Source organism: Pelophylax lessonae (genome assembly GCF_965119305.1).
Source record: "Pelophylax lessonae genome assembly, chromosome: 11".
NCBI lineage: Eukaryota > Metazoa > Chordata > Amphibia > Anura > Ranidae > Pelophylax > Pelophylax lessonae.
The window spans coordinates 29,613,432-29,634,306 of record NC_138778.1 but is presented as its reverse complement, the minus strand read 5'-3'; the positions used below and the strand labels follow the sequence as shown (position 1 = coordinate 29,634,306).

Genomic DNA, 20,875 nt, shown 5'->3' with positions numbered 1-20,875 from the left:
AAATACTCTATAAGTGACGAATGTGTAATCTTCTTTGTCAAATCATTGAAAACTTTAGGCATTATGAAGGCTACATCCTTTAAAGTGGTATTAAACCGCTATAAACAGCATCTTTAACTACCTCAATACTGGGCACTTAAACCCCCTTCCTTCCCAGACCGATTTTCAGCTTTTAGCGCTGTTGCATTTTGAATGACAATTGCGCGGTCATGCAACACTGTACCTAAACCAAATTTGTCATTTTTTCCCCACAAATAGAGCTTTCTTTTGGTGGTATTTGATCACCGCCAGGTTTTTTCTTTTTTGGTGCACAAATAAAAAAAGGCCGAAAAGTTTAAAAAAAAAAAAGTTTTTTTGTTTAGGTTATAAAATTTTGTAAATGGATAAATTTTTCCCTGCACTGATGACGCCGCACTGATGACGCCGCACTGATGACGCCGCACTGATGACGCCGCACTGATGAGGAGACACTGATGAGGAGACACTGATGAGGAGACACTGATGGGCACTGATCACCAGCTTAGACAGAGCACTGACACCCCCCCCTCCCTCTTCCCCTTTATGACTTTTGGAGGTTTAGCAAGAGAGAGTCTGAAGAGAAACAACTTCTGCTCTTTAGAAAGCCCAAAGTGCAGTGGGAATCCGATCACAGATGCACACTGTATTAAGTGTTAATTTGTAAAACAAATATTGTATATATACTGGTATAAATGTGTATATAAAATTGTATAAATAAAAATATAAACTCAACCAATTTATGTCCTCTTTTTTGCCCCAACTTTTTTTCGTAGGTGTTTGATTTGAGCAAGACATCTCCATTCAAAGCACTTCAACTGTGTACACTTCTTCCTCCTAACTCGGCCAAAGTGCTTGTTTGCGGTGGAGATGGCACTGTTGGTTGGGTCCTTGATGCTGTGGATGAGATGAAGATAAAGGTAACAACCTTCTATTACTTTTGCTGTATTTGGCTGGACACAAAAAACATTCATTTAACCATCCATTGTACAGATTAGTTTGATAAATGTTTTTAAAGTGGTTCTACTTTAATGCATTTATCCCCCCCCCCCCTAACGCCCCTTACCTGTCCTTGACCCATAGCATAGGCTCTCTCACCTCATTGGCTCAGAGACAGCATTGGGAGAGGCTCCTGCTGTAGTCAACCATAGCTTGTGAGGAGGGAGCAGGGCCTGTGCCGCGCTCTGTGTGTCTATGGATACATCGATCTGGCTTGGGAGTGAGCCCGCAGGAGTGCCCCCCCCCGTAGCAAGCAGCTTGCTTAGGTGGGCACTCAGCATGGGTTGGTGGGTGAGCCAGTATTGGGGGGCACCAGAGGGGGACCCTAGAAGAGGAGGATAGAGGCTGCTCTGTGCAAAATTATTGCGAAGAGCAGGTAAGTATAAAATGTTTGTTCATTTTTAAAATGTAATCTTTTATAGTCACTTTAAACTTCTAGGATATGGAGGTAGTCACAAGTGGATTGGAGGTTGCTTCTGGACGTGCTTCCTTAGAAAAGTATGGGAAAGCTTATCTAGTGTCATGCTTCATTGTGCAGCTGTCACAGGGGACTACAAGATAAGTGTGCTACTTCTAATAGGGGTTTTGAGGATGCAAGGTTTTTTTTTTTTTTGTCTCAGCGTGCATGTTTGTTTTTCTGGTGTTTAAAATATTGTATGTATCAGCTTTAGACTCTGGCCGGCCATAGACGGTTCAAATCTCGACCAGTTCAGCAGGAACCAGCTGAGATTCGAACCATGTATGGGCAGGCTGATTGTGCCCAAGTCGATCCACCGACCATGTTGGTTACAACCAGCATGTTAGATTTTTAGGATGCGTTTATTACCAGTGGCTATAGCTGCTAGTAATATTCACTGTGTTCTCCCGACAGCGACGGCTCCCCAGCCAGGGGACACAATAGCTCTGTGGGAGGGATTTCCCCAACAACACTGACTTTGTTAATGGGGGAATCAAGCGATTTTTTTTTTTTCCCCCTTTCCTGGTTGCAGGAAAGAAAATGGTATCATCTATGGCTGGCTTTACTCTTCAGTTTGTCATGTTTGTGTTTGTCTCTTTACAGGGTCTCGAAAGTTTTGTTCCCAAAGTAGCAGTGTTACCCCTGGGAACTGGAAATGATCTGGCTAATACTTTAGGATGGGGGGCCGGCTATGCTGGAGAAGTGCCTGTAGAGCAGATACTTCGCAATATTGTGGAAGCAGACAGAGTTAAGCTTGACAGGTGAGAAAGGTCACAGAAATTGTGAGTATTGACCACCACAGAGGGTTCAACCCTAAGCAGTACATTTAGGTAAAATGGATTTTCCACTCCATCCCTAGAGTTGTCCTATTAAAAATCTAAGTTAAAGTGGTTTTAAACCTCAGTCATGAAATCTGAACAAAGCACATACACTGCCAGGCCAAATAAAGTCGCCACCAAAAAAAAAAATAAAGGTCACACACTCTAATATTTTTTTGGCTTTGATTACGGAATTCACTGTGGCATTGTTTCGATAAGCTTCTGCAATGTCACAAGATTTATTTCCATCCAGTGTTGCATTCATTTTTCACCAAGATCTTGTATTGATGATGGCGGAGTCGGACCCCTGCGCAAAGCCTTCTCCAGCACATCCCAAAGATTCTCAATGGGGTTAAGTTCTGGACTCTGTGGTGGCCAATCCATGTGTGAAAATGATGTCTCATCCTCCCTGAACCGTTCTTTCACAATTTGAGCCTGATTAATTCTGCAGTTGTCCTCCTGGAATATGCCCGTGCTATCAGGAGAGAAAAAAATCCATGAATGGAATACCCTGATCTTTCAGTATATTCAGGTAGTCAGCTGGCCTTATTCTTTAGGCACATGCAGTAACTATCCAATAGGATCGTTACTGCATGCTTCGTTTAGATAGTTAGTTAATTCCAGGTGGCAACTTTTTTTTTTTTTTTGGCCAGGCAGTGTAGATCTGTTGGCCAGCCAGTGTATATCTGTAGTGTTTGCTTCTCTCTCTCCAAATATCTAAGTGTCATTTCTCTCTGGTGCTTCATTCCTCTGTTATCAGCATAGGTCACTTCTGACAAGTTGTCCTGACACCAGAGATAAAATGGGGGAGGAGAGCTCAGCACACAGCTTGTCTATTCACAACACAGCTCTGCTTTGTTCCTGTGATGTGTGAAGGAGGGTGTGCCGCTTTCCTCCAATCAGCTCTCACAAGAGGTGTAACTGCAGCTCCCCGCCCCCTCCTCTGTGCTACTGACAGATGCAGAAGGAGTTTATCTAAATCCAGTACTTTGAAGGGATGTAGAAAAGAGAAGACTGCAGATAAAGTAAAACTTATTTAGGAGGATTTGTTTCACCTGTGTATCATCTGAGTCTGTTCACTTTACTAATTTATATGAGAGGGTTTGCATCCATTTTAATGTTGCCATTTTCTCCAGGATTCAGGTTTTTACACAGTTGTCTTCCAGAATAGCCCATGAGAGATAGAGGCTCCTTTCAACAGAACAGCAATGACACCAGCACAAAATAATAAACATTTCCCAGTGGGAGAGAGAATCCTCTTGTCTTTTTTTTTTTTTTTTCTCGCCCCCTGTTAAGGAAGTCTCTTCTTACAGTACCTTCTTCTTTACTTGTAGTCTTTAACCACTTGCCGACCGCTCACGTTGAGGGTACTGCGGCAAAGTGGCTCGTTATCGTCCAGCGACGTAGACCTACGTCTCTCGACTCCTCCCCTTGTGGGCGGCTCGCTCCCGCTCTATTCAGACACAGCGGGAGTCGGGCTAGGGGAGGACAGGCGGTGATCACCGCTGCTCTTCCCCGATCGTCCGGGATCGAGTGTGGAGATCCGCCCGCTTGTGTAAACAAAGCGGGCGGATCTCCTAAGTGACAGACAGGGACAGATTACAGGATTCAGCATAGCTGAACCTGCGATCTGTGCCTGTGTCACATAGTCCCCCCACACACGTCAGTTAGCACCAGGCATACATTAACCCCTTGTTTACCAATAAAAGTTAACCCCTTCCCTGCCAGTGTCATTTTTACAGTAACAGTGCATATTTATAGCACTGATTACTGTAATAATGTCACTGGTACCCCCAAAAGTGTCAAAAATGTCAGGGGTCCGATCTGTCCGCCGCAATGTCGCAGTCCCGCAAAACAAATCGCAGATCGCCGCCATTACTAGTTTAAAAAAAAAAACAATAAAAATGACATAAATTTCCCGTAGTTAGTAGCTGCGATAACTTTTGCGCAAACCAATCAAAATACGCTTATTGTGATTTTTTTTTACCAAACATATGAAGCAGAAAACAAATTGGCCTAAAATGTAAAAAAAATTAGATTTTTACATTTTTTTTGGGGGGGGGGGGGGGATTTCATATAAAAAAAATGTGAAAAATATTGTTGTTTTTTCAAAATTGTCGCTTTTTTTGTTTATAGCGCAAAAAGTAAAAATCGCACAGGTGATCAAATACCACCAAAAGAAAGCTCTATTTGTGGGGAAAACAAGGATATAAATTTGGGTACAGCATCGCATGCCCGCGCAATTGTCTGTTAAAGTAACGCAGTGCCGAATCGCAAAATATGGCCTGGTCAGGAATGGGGTAAAATTTTCTTAAAAATACACTCATTGAGAATTTTTTTGTCAAAGACATATAGCTAAATACATTTTGGCCTAAATATATGACAAAAATTGAATATATTGGATATTTTTAACTGTCAAACTAGAAAAATATTGTTATTTTTTCAAAATTGTCGCTTTTTATTAATATTGTAAAAAATGAAAAGCGCAGAGGTGATCAAATACCAGCAAAAGAAAGCTCTGTTTGTGCGAATAAAAGGATGTAAATTTTGTTTGGGTACGGCGTTGCGTGACCGCACAATTGTCAGTTAAAGTCGCACAGTGCCGAATCGCAAAAAGTGGCCTGGACGTAAAGCAGGAAAATCCTCCGGTGGTAAAGTGGTTAAGAGTACTGATTCTTTCATCCCTTTTTTTTTTATCTGGAAAGAAGCAGCACTGAGGGTAACTTACCTTCTTATTGGTCAGGTTGAGCTCCATCGGCCATTGTGGACTGGACTGTAGTAGTGGACCTCTTCCTGCATGGGATGTCCAGTGATCTCCTCCTGTGGTGTAGGTTCAGGGGGGGTTGGCTGATTATGTCTATCTGGCTCGGTGGTAGTGGGAACTTTTCCAAGATATAGCCTGTTGATGAGTGATCTACCTGAAGCCTGTAGTTCCAAGGTCCTACTGGTGCAGGGAGGAAAGTAGGTGGGCCACGCTGGGGCCGCTTCTGACCAGGTCCTCTAGCAGTCCCCATTGTTTTTCTTGTGCATGTTGGTAGGCTGGCATCGTAATCACTAGTTTCACTTCTGTGTTCATTTCTCCAGAGCTTAAATCTCAGTATAGTGGAGACAACAATCATCTGTCATCTGTGGAACAAAAGCAACATCTGTGGTGATGCTAAGGGTTAATCTCTGTCTTTCAGGTGGAAAGTCCAGGTTACTAACAAGGGTTACAGTCTGAGAAAACCAAAGGTAATCATCTTCATCACTTCTGTACTCTATGCTCTGTTCTTGCCAGCATTTTCAGGGAGTTGAGTCTTGTGTGTATGACGACCTGGGTTTGCCATTGAGGTTAATCTTTTTACAACGCCCTATAATTCAGGCTGAGCAGATGTTGAAATTTAGGCTTGGCCTTTTACCTTCGCCTCCAGCTGCCTGGAGTGAAAAAACACCTCCGTGTATTGTAAACTCAATCCGGATTTCTAGTCCGGGCTTACACACCGCTAAGGTCTACCTGTTTCTATAGGACAATGCTGAGCCAAGCACCAGTGCTGTCACATGATCTTCCATAGCTGAATGCAATGGCAGTTCCATTGTTCCCAGTGACTGAACTGGGCAGCAGGGAGCAAAGGGAAGGTGACTGGACTTAAAAGTAAACCAATTTCTTTGCCCTGCCCGGGTAAAGTTTAAGCTGTAGACATTTTTATTTCTAGAGTTGCTGTTTTTTGTCAGACTTTTTATTGAGGTTTCGCATTGTTGTAATTTTTTCAAATAGCACATAGCAAGGTTTTTGTAATTTCATATTTGTATACTTTGGAAGTAAAACCATAAAATAACACGCTTTTGTATGTTGATTCTTTAGGTTTTGTCAATGAATAATTACTTCTCAGTAGGTCCTGATGCCTTGATGGCTTTAAACTTCCACACACATCGAGAGAAGACCCCTTCACTGTTTTCTAGCAGGCTTGTTAATAAGGTAGGCTGTCAGATGATCAGGTAAACCTTGTGTGTTCCCCAAGGTAATATATTTATGCTTAAATGCAATTGCTGAAACATGCCTGCACATACCCCACTTTGTTTTTCTGACTGACTTGCTTACTATTAGAAAAATGGAACTTCCAGCTCTGGAAAGCTTTCACTGCTCACTCTACCATTAAAGGATATGTTCACCTTTTACAAAAAAATAAAAATACACTCAGGCTCTCAGCAGGGCACTGAGAGGCTGAGCCAGCTGCCAGTTGGCAATATGAATGAAGGCTCCAAAAACCAATAGGGTGTGACCACCCTCCTCCTGCGCTTGGTATCCAAACCCCTCGACCACACTCCTCACGGGACTCACAACTGGCTTCTCAAATGGCTTAAGTCTTGCTGCCCATATCGGACTGGGGTAGTCCACCGGTACTAGAATCAAAGAAAACAAAAAAGGGCGCACCGACCTAGCGCATTATCCTCAGTAGAAGGCTTTATTTATGTAACAATAAAAAATGGCTACTCACAGACGTAGATGAAAATACATCATATCAAGCTAGATTGCTCCAATGTCCGGGTGTAGTCCATACAATCGTTCATAATCGATGTGATGACGGCTGACGCGTTTCGAGGCCTAGCCTCTTCCTCAGAGCCCAATATGTATAATATGGCAATATGGATGAAGCCTGACATTAAAGGAGGGATCTATCCAGAGCCTGGACTGGCTGGGTGACGTCAGCCAACAGTGGACTTTAGCCTGCTGTCGGCTGAATACGGGTCACAGGAGTGCAGAACCAAGTGCACTCTGTGACCCATGGGAGATGAAAGATCAAAAGAGCTTTGCGCTACTTCTCCTTTAAGAGTGTGTTCTTACTGTTGACAGGCAGCACCAATCAAAGCATTAAGGCCCGTACACACGTAGCGATTGTCGGCCGTAAATATTCGGCCACCGTCCGATCGGCCGATTGTCGGCTTGTTAGTATGATGCTTCCGACAACCGACTGCGACTTTTCGGCCGAACAGAATCTGGCATGCAGACTTTAAAATTTTTGTTGGCCGTCACCAGAATGGCCGATTGTTCGCTAGTCAGTACAGAATTCGGCCTGGAAAAACAGCAGTTTAGCAAGACTGGGCATGCTCAGAAAAGAAAAACACACGGAAAGTTAACCATCACATGACATCACTTCTGCAGTCGGCTGTTGTTGGCCAACAAAATTCGTGTGCAGTCTTTAGCACTTTTTAGCCTACAAGACAGCACCAGACAAAAGACGGCCGATCGTTCGGCCGACAATCAGTACGTGTGTATGGGGCTTTATAGCCCTGAATAACCCAGTGAGTACAGAGGATTACAGGAGGCAGATAAGGCAGATTTTTGCATTTATAGTGGTTGTATTGAATTTTTTGCCAAATATGTAACAGGAATAAATGTTGTTTTAGGCTTAATTTGGATTTAAATATGCGTTTTTTATTTATTTATTTATTTATTTTCAGGCAGTGTATTTTTTTTATGGGACCAAGGATTGCTTGATTCAGGAGTGTAAAGATCTCGACAAAAAAGTGGAGGTGAGAATCCAACTAACACACTGATCCCAAATTACTTTTTTCAGAAGCCTCTAAAGAAGACTAGTATTCTGCTTTACCTGCTTCATGTAATGTTTCTCTGCCTGCTGTGCTATTGTGTTATAGTGCAAAGCCTTTCTTCTAAGTCAGCCACATTTAACCACTGCAAAGTCAGCCACATTTAACCACTGCTACTAATGATGGTACCTTGCACTTTACTCCAGTAATTCACCTTCACTAAAGCCCTGATGAAGGGGCAGTATTAAAACTCTGAAACACATTGGCTGTGATTTTAAAAATCTAATTAAGCATCTTTGAACAACCAACACCCCCCCCCCCCCCCAGGCACTCCAGATTAAAATAGAGCCATAACTTTTTGTTGTACCGTATTTTGATTTTTTGTATGTAAGGCCCCTTTGGATCATCCCATCGTGTCCAAGAGAGCATCCTTTACATGGCAATACATGTGTTTTTTTTTTTTTTTTTTTTCTTAGGCATTTTTCAGAATTTGTTGGCCATCCTCTTTATGGACCTCATATTGTTCCATGACAATGATCCCCTTTACAGACCACATATCTGTGCAATGAAAGTAATCCCTTTTCCAGACCGCATATCTATGCCATCACATTCAGTGAGGCTGAATGGGTTGGGCATAGCTGCTATATGAATAGGGAGTCTGGCAGTGTCTTATTTTTTTTTTTTTAGTTTTTTTGCATCAGAAATCCTTTTAATAACATTTTGTGGTCTTTGCCATAGGCTCTTGCCTAGTTCTCAGCTTTTCCTGAACACTCATCATCCACATCAGCTGAGCAGCATGACCAATGTCTCAGCATTGATCATATGACCAGGCACCAGTATTACAGGATAAAGAGGAGTTCCTGTCTTCCTTTACATATCTATATAGAGACGTTGACTTTATAACAAAAAATTACTAAAAACGACTGCAGGTATAAAGTGCATGGCACCTAGAGGTTAGCAGTTTCTAATACCTTGCTGTGGCAGCCACATTCTGGGCTGCTTTGAAAGGTCAAACTCTACACTTTTCAGGTACTGTCGAAGCTTGCCACTACCTCCTGTCACCCACTGATTTCCGGTTCCATCACTATGATGGACTGCCTACTGATTTCCTGTTCCATCACTATGATGGACTGCCTCACTGGCCAAGGCAAATTCAAAGATTGCAGCAAGGGGGGTGCACGCTTTGTCTGCAGATAGTGACCTTAATAAGATGAGAAGAAAAACAGGATTCTTGTGTGATGTTATCTAAGCCATCAGATAGGGACATGGATGGCAAGACTTAAAGTGGCTGTAAACCTCAGACATGAAATATAAACAAAGTATATCCCCCTATAGTGTGTACTTTTCTTAATCCAGAGCACTAAGGCTGCCTACAGATGCTTCGAATCTCAGCCAGTTCAGCAGGAACCTGCCAAGATCTGAACCAATTGTGGGCAGGCTGAATGTACCAAGTTAATCAATCAACTTGGGTACAACCAGCCTGCAGGATTCAGTTGTGATTATCGCTAGCGGCTGCTATACCGCTAGCGATAATCACTGTCTTCTCCCGGTGGGGACCGGTTCCCCGCCAGAAGACAATTGCTCAGTAGGAGGGATTCCCCCATCAGCACTTTCTGTGTTAATGGGGGAATTGTGCAAATTTCTTTCCTGCAACCCGTGGGTGCAGGAAAGAAATTCACACTGTCTACGGCCTGCCTAAGTGTAATTTCTGTCTACTGCTTCACTCCCCTGTTATCAGCATGAGTCACTTCTGACAATTTTTTCCTGACACCAAGAGAAAAATGGTGACTGGGGAGGAGCTTCAGCTGATTGACAGCCTCAGCTCTGTTCTTGTGTACTGTGTGAAGAGGCGTGTCCCTTCCCTCTAATCGGCTCTCAGAGTTCTTCTCTCTGAGCGCTGCAGAGTGTAACTTCAGCTCTCTGCCCCCTTTTTTTGGACTCTCGGACAAGCTTTAAAATTCAGCACTTAGAATGGATGTAGGGGAAAGATGGCTGTAGACAGACAGGTACAACTGAAGTAGTAGGATTTGTCATCCCTGTGTATCACCTGAGGCCAGTCACTTCACTGGGTATGTGTGAGAGCTTACAACTACTTTAAGACACTTTTCTTAGATCACAAGTCTACTTTTTTAGGAGATAGGAAGAATATACTGTGCATTACATAAAAAAATCTTTGTCACTATAGACGTCCCATAAGATTGGGGAGGCCTACAGGGGATCCAAAGGATTATAAGGAAAGACATCCAGAAAGTTTGCAGTTTCAGTAATAAGCTTTTGGGATAACTTGGATCCCTTTATCAGGCTCTGGAAAAGTATAAAGTCTCACAAAGAATCTATGTAATCCCGAGAGCTTGCATCTTTGATAACTTCAGTTAACCAGTAAAGGGTATTTCCTAAATACCAATCTTTCTGCATTAATTGCTGGCTAAAATTGTGCAATACTCTTCAATTGATAAATTAGAGATCATTTCATGTATCTTTCTTTTCTAACGAGTATGGGAGTAAAAACATTCAGAATTGACACTTTCATTACAACTTTAAATAAATGGCACAGTCCCTCAAAAATGCCTAGAATAACTGACCCACCTCCCCCCAATCCATCTCAGAAGGGAGACTTTTTCAAGTATTTGCAAGAACCTAGGAGCTGTTTTTATGTAATGCCACAGTCTCCTTAGGATTTTTTTAGGCTGAATGTTTTAGTAGAGGTCTTTTAAGATTAGAAAGTAGATCCGCTTTAAAGGGCAAATGCCCTTATATAACATATTGGACAGATTTATAAACCCTTTCCTTACCACAGTGGTACCTGTTGATTATTATTGCTGATGGGAAGTTGGGCAGGTTAACTCATTCCTTACAAAATAAATATTCTATGAAAATGTTTTAGAATGACAGAAGCCTTTAGGAAATTATCTCCCAAGATTTAAAGCTTGTTTGTGTTCATTCTCATGCAGGTTTGCTGCCAAGTGTGTGTGCTGACCTTTTGTACTTTGTAACTGCAGCTGGAGTTGGATGGAGAAAGAATCTCATTACCCAACCTGGAGGGGATCGTAGTGCTGAATATCGGTTACTGGGGAGGAGGCTGCAGGTTGTGGGAAGGCATGGGAGATGAGCCATATCCTTTATCAAGGTGAGTGTCTGTGGGATTTATGTGTAGCTATGAGCAAACATTACCATGTGTCAGCAGTCCAGGATGTTTCTCTTGCATTTAAAAATAAACCTCATGAAAGAAATATCACGCTAATGCGTTTCTAAGGGGAACTTTATTCCCCCATCATCAGGGCTGCAAGAATAAGTAGAAAGCATAGTCATAATGATGAAGAATGATGTCAAAATATGTATGTGTATATACCAAAAATATAGAACATCACCTAATAAGTTTGTTATTGGGTGATGTTCTAGATTTTGTTATATTTTCTCATATGCATTTCTAAACATAATTGTTCATTATTACAACTATGCTTTTTGCTTATTTTAGTTGAAGGCGGAGTGAAGTTGCCCCTGAAACACGTCGGCTGTTTGACAGCCTGATATTTAGTTAATGAGAGGTTTATCTTTAAATAGGAAACCTGTTGCATGATACTTACCTGCTCTGTGCAATTGTTTTGCACAGAGTAGTCCTGATCCTCCTTTCCTCAGGTCCCCCACCGACACTCATGGTTACCACCCCTTCACCCTCCTAAGCACCTTCATGGCAAACCGCTTGCTATGGGGGCACTCATGCTCTGTGTGTCTATTGACACATACAGTGTGGAGTAATGCATAACCTGTTTTACTTCAATCCATACCTTATGTAGTATTTTTAACGTTGAGAATTTACTTGACCACTTACCCTCTGAAAGATTTACCCACCATTATGACCAGGCCATTTTTTTGTGATACGGCACTGCGTTACTTTAACTGACAATTGCACGGCCATGTATCCCTGTACCCAAACAAAATGTATGCCCTTTATTTCCCACAAATAGAAATTTATTTTGGTGGTATTTGATTACCACTGCGTTTTTTTTATTTTTTGCGCTATAAACAGTAAAAGACTGACAATTTTGGGGAAAAAAACAATATTTTTTACTTTCTGCTATGAAACTAATATCCAATAAAAAAAATTAGAAAATCAAATTTCTTCATCAATTTAAGCCAATATGTATCCTGCTACATGTTGGTAAAAAAATAAATCCTAGTATGCATATAAAAATAAATAATATTTACGCAAAAGTTAGTGTCCACAAACTATGGGACATTTTTTATTTATTTTTACTAGTAATGGCTGCGAACAGACAAACCAAGAGCAGTTTTGATAAAAAGCATAAAACAAAACTTTACTGGACATCAAAATACATAAAGCTTCTTACACACATAAGTTACCATAAACCTTAACAAAACTCAAACATACACTCCTATTCCCAATATCCCAAAGAAAGGTCAAATAATACTTACCGTACTTGCATTTGATATCTGGAACAGGACAATGAGGTTTTTTTGCTGCATGCTTTCCTTCCACAGCTCCAAGAACGAACCTCTCAAAACGAACCTAGCTTCTTAACACAGAATCTAACTAACAAACATTTGCTATAAAATCATAAAATATCTATTCTATAGCAACACAGTGTCCATGTTTGATTGCTAGACCTGATAATGCATCTGCCAGTTACATAATCATGTAAAGGCGCCTGTATAATGTACTTCCTGTACTTTTTTCCTCTGATAGTTTATTAACATGCACAATTTTTTTATTCTACACTAAATTGCCAAAAGTAATTAGTTATAGCTGCAAAGGGTGGGCCAAATCAATATTGAACCCTATGGACTAAGACTGGGATGCCATTTGAGTTCATGTCCCTGTAAAGGCAGGCGTCCCAATACTTTTAGTATTCAATAATTTTTATTAGGTTTTTCAGAACAGTGAGAAAAATTTTTTTTAACATACAGAAAATAAACACACACCAGCGTGCTCAAGTGTACAAAACAGTGTACCATTTGTATCGGACATTATAACACGTATAATCTCACAGTAGTACAGCGTCGTGGCAGGCATGATCAGCGACCAGAAATTGTGCTAAACCATTATCGGACAGGTGAGCAAAGGTCCCACCCCCGATTGGGCTCAAACTGTGTCCATGGCGAGGGCGTCCCAATACCTTTTGGTAATATAGTGTATGTTATTGTACAGATTCATAGTTACATAGTTAGTGAGGTTGAAAAAAGACATCAGTCCATCCAGTTCAACCTATGATGTGTGTGTGTTTGCTGTTAACCGTACATTGTATACCCCTCTATGTTATGGTCTTTAAGGTGTCCATCTAATAGCTTTTTGAAATTATCAATGCTCCCTGCTGATACCACTGTTTGCGGAAGAGAATTCCATATTCTTACTGCTCTGACAGTGAAGAACCCCCTACGTATTTTAAGGTTAAACCGCCTTTCCTCTAGTTTTAGTGAGTGGCCATGTGTCTTATTGTATTTCCTTTCTCTGAATAGTTTGTTCCTTATGCTAGGGTCGCCAGTACAGTATTTGTACATTGATATCATATCCCCTCTCAATCGTCTCTTCTCCAGAGAGAATAAGTTCAGTGCTTGTAGTCTTTCCTCATAGCTGATGTCCTCCATTCCCCTAATTATTTTTGTTGCCCTTCTCTGGACTTTCTCCAGTTCCAGCACATCCTTCCTGAGGACCGGTGCCCAGAACTGGACAGCATACTCCAGATGTGGTCGGACCAGAGTCTTATAGAGAGGGAGAATAATCTTTATTTCTGGAGTGAATCCCCTTTTTTATACATCCCAGTATTCTGTTGGCTTTGCTTGCAGTAGTTGCCCACCCTGTTATTTTGTTAAGGTCTGCTTGTAAGGTTTCCACATCCTGCATAGAAGATTCGTGTTCTGTCTGTGTTCATTGCACTTAATTTCTTAATAAAGCTGTTTTTTTAAGTGAAATGTAGAGGATCTGGGCTGCCAAATTTGTTTTTAAAATAAATTGACCTTCCCTATCAGCATGAGTGGTAATTTAATTCAATTTATTTTAAATGCAACCAGTATGCCTATTTAATGTTATTGTCTCTCGTACCTCCCCTGCGTAGCAGCACTAAGGCTGGGAGAGGGAAAAGCAATGCTAGGGCCAATCGGGTGCCCTGCTTTCACATCTGCTGCTCCTCTGACAGGCTAGGGGCAGGGATGTAACCTAGTAGTGTTGATTAACTGCAGTCAGGTCAACAACTGGCTTTGCTGTATAAATCTTATGACTGGATAGATAGAAGTACAAATCCTTTAACAGGTAGAGCAGCTTAAAATATCTATTTCAGCGGTGTATTTAACTGTTTCCTGGTGTTCAGCTTTAAAGTAATAGCTTGCAGTTTTATTTTGGTGCTGTACCTGTTCTACAGATATATATATGCAAATGCACTATTTAAAGTGTAAATCCTGAGGGTATATGTCTCCCCTCTGCTGACCACCTGTAGGCAAATCGGTTTCTCGGGCTGGACTGCTTTATGCTGAAATGAAGCTCCCAGTGACGGTAGTCAGAGCTAATCTATGGTAAAATATTCAAATGTGAATGGATGCTTGTGAGTTTCTGAGTGGCGAAAGGCTCCATTGAACAGCACTGTGTGTTCATACGAACAAATTCTCCGCTTTCCATTTAAAAAATGGAAACCTATTTAAAACATCTGTTCGATGTGTGCCAACATGTCAGTAATTCAGTGAGCTTGTCACAATTCCCTAATGCACTACTGCCTCTGCTGCAATGACATTTTGGGCAGTGTTATCAGCCCTGCCAAATTCATCAACTGTGATCTACAGAGCCCCTCCTCCCCATATGTTGTAGGTATATAGAGAGGGAGGTGTGTGTTGTCCTAACACTCCCTATTCTGGTGACACTGCGGCTCCTAGTGCATTGTGCGAGTGTTGCCACCATATTGCAGGAAGTGAATTACCACCAGGTGAAAATAAAGGAGGCAAAAAATGGAAAAAGAAAATAATGCAACCTGGTAAGCTGCAGTCTTTTGCATTTTTGTTGGCCTTAAATACATTTCAAATATGTAATCTAAGAACTTGGCAAAAGGTACCTGCCTATTCTTTCATCATTTTGATACTTGGAAAGTCCTACAGTCATGGTTGCTCTGTTCATATTTTTAAAGCTTGACTTTTTTGAATAGGCCTCCTCACTAAGCTCGGGTTCACACTGCTGCGGTGCGGGACACCGCATGCAATTCACACAGGAATCGTAGCACATTCCTGTGTGAATTACATGTGGTCTCTCTGGGGTGCGAATTGAGCCGTGGATTTGTATGGCTCAAATCGCCCCAAATTGCTTACATGACCCTTTTTTTTTTTTTTTTTTTTTTTTTTGTTCGCACCAGAATCGGATCGCAGATAGAGGATTTAAAGCTGGTGTCTCCATAGGTCTCTGATCATCTGACAAGTGTTCATTTTGGCAGCAAATTTCAATTTAGTCTTAGGACTAAAATGGCATTTTAGTTTTAGTCCCATTTTAGTCTTCTGCAAGTGTTTTAGTTTTAGTCGTATTTAGTCGACTAAAACTCCAGTACATTTTAGTCGACTAAAACATCCTACATTTTAGTTGACTAAAACATCCTACATTTTAGTCGACTAAAACTCATTTTAGTCATCTATAATCGAATGGGTGTAGTTCAATTGTAATTTGTAATGCATTATTTAAGCATTTCTCTACAATTTCCAAACTCATTATATACTACTGCTGGTCCTGGAGTGAAAAATCTAATATGTTATTATTTATGGTATTAAGCTTTGAGCATGCACCAGTGTTAATTTTGGCAGCAAATTTCGATTTAGTTTTAGTTAGTCTTTTGACTAAAATGCCATTTTAGTTTTAGTCGTATTTTTGTCATCTGAATTGTTTTAGTCGTATTTTAGTCGACTAAAATTGGGTTAATTTAGTCGACGAAAACGTTTTAGTCGACGAAATTAACACTGCATCTGACTCAATTGTACATACAACACAAAGCTTACCTGACTCCAGTCCCTGTATCCCACGATAAGCCTTCTCATAGATCGTATGTCCCCCTATCCACAAGCAGGCACCTTTTTATCATCTCATGCGCTCCTGCCCTATTGTACAAACGTATTGAGTTCAAATTGTTAGTTTCTTGCACGACAACATGGGTTCCCCCTTATCTTTAGATCCAAAATCGTGTCTGCTAGGTCTCCTACCAGACCCCGATAAGGACAAATTTCAAACTATATTCCTATAAAAAACCTTATTTACGGCACCCAAGTTGATAGCGAGAAACCGGATGCAGGCAACCCCTCCCACACTTGAGTCCTGGGTATGTGAGGTGAACCTTACTCTTCCCTATAAAAGGTTTATTTACATTCACGGAGGTGGTCCTACTAAATATAATAAGGTATGGGACAGATGGTTGGCACTACCCGCCACCCGTGTTAGATGCTTCCCCTTCCCTGTCATTGGGTGTCCATGTTTTATTGCTAGACCTGATAATGCGTCAGCCAGTTACATAATCATGTAAAAGCACCTGTTTAATGTACTTACTTCCTGTTCCTCAAATTGCTTACATGACCCTTTTTTTTTTTTTTTTTTTGTTCGCACCAGAATCGGATCGCATAGATCCATTTCTGCAAATCGTGCTGCATTTTGCAAACCAATTGTGGGGTGTCATTATTTAACATACACTCCATATTCAGTTTGCATGGACGAGTTGTGATTTTAGATGTGTTGCCAAATCCGCAGCAAGTTGGCTGTGAATTCACACCGCATCTAGTCTAAACCGAGGCTTTTTTATTATTAGATGGTGACCAGCCATCCATTCAGTCTGGCCAAGGGGCAAGTGCCAACAGGGGGGGGGGTGAACCACAGCATGCACTGACTAACTTTACAGAGTAGAGTGGAAATTTTCACCCTGAGCAATCATTTCTTACCCCAAGAAGCGATAGCAAGGCAACAATGGAGAAGGCCTGCAGGCATATGAACATTTCTTTGTATTCTCATATGTTTGTAGGTAAAGCGGGCCATAGAACTGTTGGTAGTATTGTCAGCTATTACCATGTGAAATGATAAATGAATGGCGGGGAGTAGCAAAAAAGTAAAGCCTGAGTCTGAAATGTTGGGCCCTGAAAAATGTCCATGTTTTCCATGTCAGAAAATATGTAAACTGATAATATAATCTGTTTGTTTCTGGAGGCATGACGATGGACTGCTAGAGGTTGTGGGTGTTTATGGATCATTCCACTGCGCTCAGATTCAGGTGAAGCTGGCAAATCCGGTCCGTCTCGGCCAAGCACACACTGTGAGGGTAAGTGATGGCGCATCATCTTATCGAAGAAATGTTTTTCTTTTAACCCCCCTTTATGCCCCAGTAACCCATATGTACGGTAGCTAAAACCTGGGCTTTAACTCCCACACGCTGCACATATGCGTCGCTGGGCAGGCAATGTTTGTCCTAGGAGGCTCACTGCACGACCCCGGCACAAAGACCAAGCCGCCAAAAATGACTCTCATTCCCAAGAAAACATTGGTAGCCAATCACAGTGGTCACATGATTGTCTATCCTTTCCACCCCCCCCCCCCCCCCCATGGGCGTTAAGAATTTTAAAAGGGGACGCCAGGGCAGGCGGGTAGGGGGTTACGCCATTGAAAGTATTTACACCATGTTTGACAGGCTTATTTCGAGAAATATTGAGGGTCTAAAGCAGGGTTCTCCAGACTGCGGCCTGTGGGCTGGAGGTGTCCCTTTACTTGCCTTTATCTGGCCCTTGGGGCACTATTCCTTCCACTGATAAAAGGCACGGTTTCTCCCACTGATGCCAGAGATGGGTCACTATTCCTCCCATTGACACCAGAGATGGGGCACTATTCCACTGACGCCAATTATGAAGAACTAATTTTCCCACTGACACCAGAGACGGGGCACAATTCCTCCCACTGACTCCAATGATAGGAAACTAATTCTCCCACTGACACTGGAGAATGGGGCACTATTCCTCCCACTGAAACCAGTGATGTAATTCGTTACTCTGACTGGCCTCCAAGCCTATGGCATTGTTTACTCACACCGATGCCAGGGCATTTCCTGCTCCTACTGGCCACAGTCCAGTCCCCCTAAAGTTTGACGGGGAGTAAACTGGCCCTTTGTTTTGAAAGTTTGGAGACCCCTGATCTAAACAGACCTCTAAACCCCCGTTCACACTGGGGCGACGCTACTTCGCCGGGCGACCTCACAGGTCGCGGCGCGCTGCTCGCCCCGCGACCTCGGAGCGGCCGGCACGGACTTCATAACATTGAAGTCAATGCAGGTTGCTCCGGGTCGCCCCAAAGAAGCTCCGGACCCTTTTTCTAAGTCGGAGCGACTTGTGTCGCTCCTATTAGAACGGGTCCATAGCTTCTGTATGGCAGGCGACCTGTCAGGCGACCAGGTCGCCTGACAGGTCACCCCAGTGTGAACGGGGGCTGAGGGGTGGAGGAAGAGATTGATCAGAGTCCTCAGTCTCTATCTTCCCTACTGCTGATGCTTACTACTGATCACAGAAGTGATCAGATGTCCTGGCTTCATCACGGTTTCATTGCCAGTGTTTGTGTTGTGTAAGAGTTGGGTGGGGTTACAACAGGAGGCGGATACACAAGAGCTGGGGGGAGATTGGCATTGCTGCAGGAGGGCACACATAGGGAAGACAGCAGGTGGCAGAGAGCACACAGAGGGAGAAGGGCACACTATGTGGCAGTCACATTTTTAATTATTGGTTGCAATTGTGAGCAACTGATCACAGCTATTCATGAGTCTAAGGGCTCCTTCTGCTATAAGTTCATGATCACTGAATCGCCCATGAGCTTATAGCCTGAGGGAATGCATCTGCAGCAAGGGTTACTGAGCTGGCCTGCTGGAATCAATTCTGTTCCACAGAAACCATTATGTCAGTGCCAGGGAAGAAGTTAAAGGGATGCTTTTGCACTTTAAGGAACTTGCCCTGTAGCATTGCTCTTACAGTAGTTCTTTGGTGAAGTTGTTCTCCTGATGTCTCATGTCACCTTGGCTGTTGATTTGTTTTTTGTGTTTTATTTGCAGTTAATTTTGAAGAATTCCAGAATGCCAATGCAGGTGGACGGTGAACCCTGGGCTCAGGGACCATGTGAAGTCACTATCACTCATAAGACACACGCTCACATGCTGTACCATTTAGGGGAACAAACTGATGATGATGATGATGACGACGAAGAGACTTCAAGTGATTCCGACCAAGACATCCCACATGATGTGAGCGACAGTGACAAAAAGGCATAGGAAATGGCAGCTTAATGAGATACCTTTTAAATGCTTTCATATACTGCAGATCCTTCTGCCTATCAGCACTCTATATTTATTTATTTCATTGCACTTCATTTTTTGTTTTTTTTTAATAACCTTTTGTGTCATGCAAAAACCATGGGGGATTTTATTGAGCTGGACAGAGTAGAAAGCAGGCTTACCTTTAGAGCAAATAACCTCTGCATCATAACATTAACTGGAGCTTGAGAAATGTCCTCATACCTTAAAGGGTTAGTTCACCTTTACAAAAAAAAACTGCCTAAGCGAGTAAGGGGTCCCTGTAAAAAAATAATAAACTGTGCAGCTTTGACTAAAGTTGGATAATGTTCTTGCTATAGGTGTAGGCCGTTTACATGTTTGTTGTAATTTTTGTCGTGAATAAGGCTATTTTCATGGTATAGATCTAAATCCAAGAATGCTAAGTGTGTGTTATCTTGTACGGAAGTGAAGGTTAGGCTCATATTGTTGTTGCAGTGGAAGATGAATTTGTCTGTCGTTGGTGTCTCCATCCCACATGATGAAGACATCATTGATGTAGCGGCCATAAAAGATGATGTTGGGCAGAAAGGGGTTGTTCGCCCATAGGTATTGTCCCTCCCAGTGACCCATGGTTAGATTTGCATGATTGGGCAAAATTTGTACCCATAGCTGTGCCGTGGGTTTGAAGATCGTAGTGATCTTGGAACTTAAAGTAACAGAATAGTGTGGCGTCTAGAATGAACTGGATTTGGTTGGGATGGATGGATGTGTCTTCCATCAAGAAATATTGTAAGGCTTGCATACCGACATTGTGAGGGATAGTTATTACTTGCCTGTTATCTCTGCCATCTTGTAAACTTTTTTAATCCCTTGCACCAAATAATAAGTCCTTTTAATACTGCACTTAGAGGTGCCTTTCTTTTCTTATCTGTGCAAAACCAACAGCACAGAGTGTGTGGTCTTTACAGTGTGGAAATTCTCTCTGAAGACTAAATTTCTCTAAAGCTTAAAGTGATTGTAAAGTCTCTTTTCTTTTTTAAATAAACCTTGTAATGTCTTTTTTTTTTTTTTCCAAAATAGAAAGAAGACTTTACAATCACTTTAAGCCTTAAGCCTCGTACACACAATTGTTGGCCGACCGATCGGCCGTCTTTTGTCCAGCGTTGTTGTGTTGGTTGAAATGTGCTCTAGACTGCACACGAATTTTATCGGCCAACAAAAACCAACTTCAGAAGTGATGTCATGTGATGGTTTACTTTTCCTGTTTTTTTTTTCTTCTCTGAGCATGCCCAGTCTTGCTCATCACATTTTTGTCTGCCGAAATCTGTACTGACTGAGGAACAATCGGCCGTTCTGTTGATGGCCAACAAAAATTTTATAGCATGCACACCAGATTTTGTTCGGCCGGAAAGTCGCAGTCTGTTGTCGGAAGCATCATACTAACAAGCCGACAATCGGCCGAGCGGACGTTGGCCAAAAATTCACGGCCAACAATCGTTGCGTGTGTACGAGGCTTACGAATATCTGACTGTTCATTGCAGCCAACAAGTAGGCAAGGCAAGCATATAAGCAATGCTTAATTAAAGGTGGAATTATTAAAGCTGAAGCAAAGGCAACAGACAGAAGCAGGATTTGCGGGTAGTGTGCTAAGGGATTTACAAACCGTCTTCAGAGAGAATTTCCACACTGTAAAGTTCACACACTCTTGATTGATATCTTATAACAATCCCCCGCACACTAGTGATGTCTCACCACCTTACTCATGATGTATTAGACATAAAGGATCTTCATAT

General features: G+C 42.0%; 1 protein-coding gene across 1 annotated transcript in view; it reads left to right on the top strand.

Moving 5' to 3' along the window:
• Positions 1-19,273, top strand: part of DGKE (diacylglycerol kinase epsilon) — a 28,068-nt gene extending 8,795 nt beyond the window's left edge. The window contains exons 4-11 of the mRNA XM_082271431.1: positions 792-935; positions 2,075-2,232; positions 5,472-5,520; positions 6,131-6,244; positions 7,729-7,800; positions 10,815-10,942; positions 16,985-17,096; positions 18,864-19,273. Coding sequence (XP_082127557.1) covers positions 792-935; positions 2,075-2,232; positions 5,472-5,520; positions 6,131-6,244; positions 7,729-7,800; positions 10,815-10,942; positions 16,985-17,096; positions 18,864-19,079 — 993 coding nt within the window. The 3' untranslated portion in view covers positions 19,080-19,273. The remainder of the gene's footprint in view (positions 1-791; positions 936-2,074; positions 2,233-5,471; positions 5,521-6,130; positions 6,245-7,728; positions 7,801-10,814; positions 10,943-16,984; positions 17,097-18,863) is intronic.
• Positions 19,274-20,875: the final 1,602 nt, after the last annotated feature.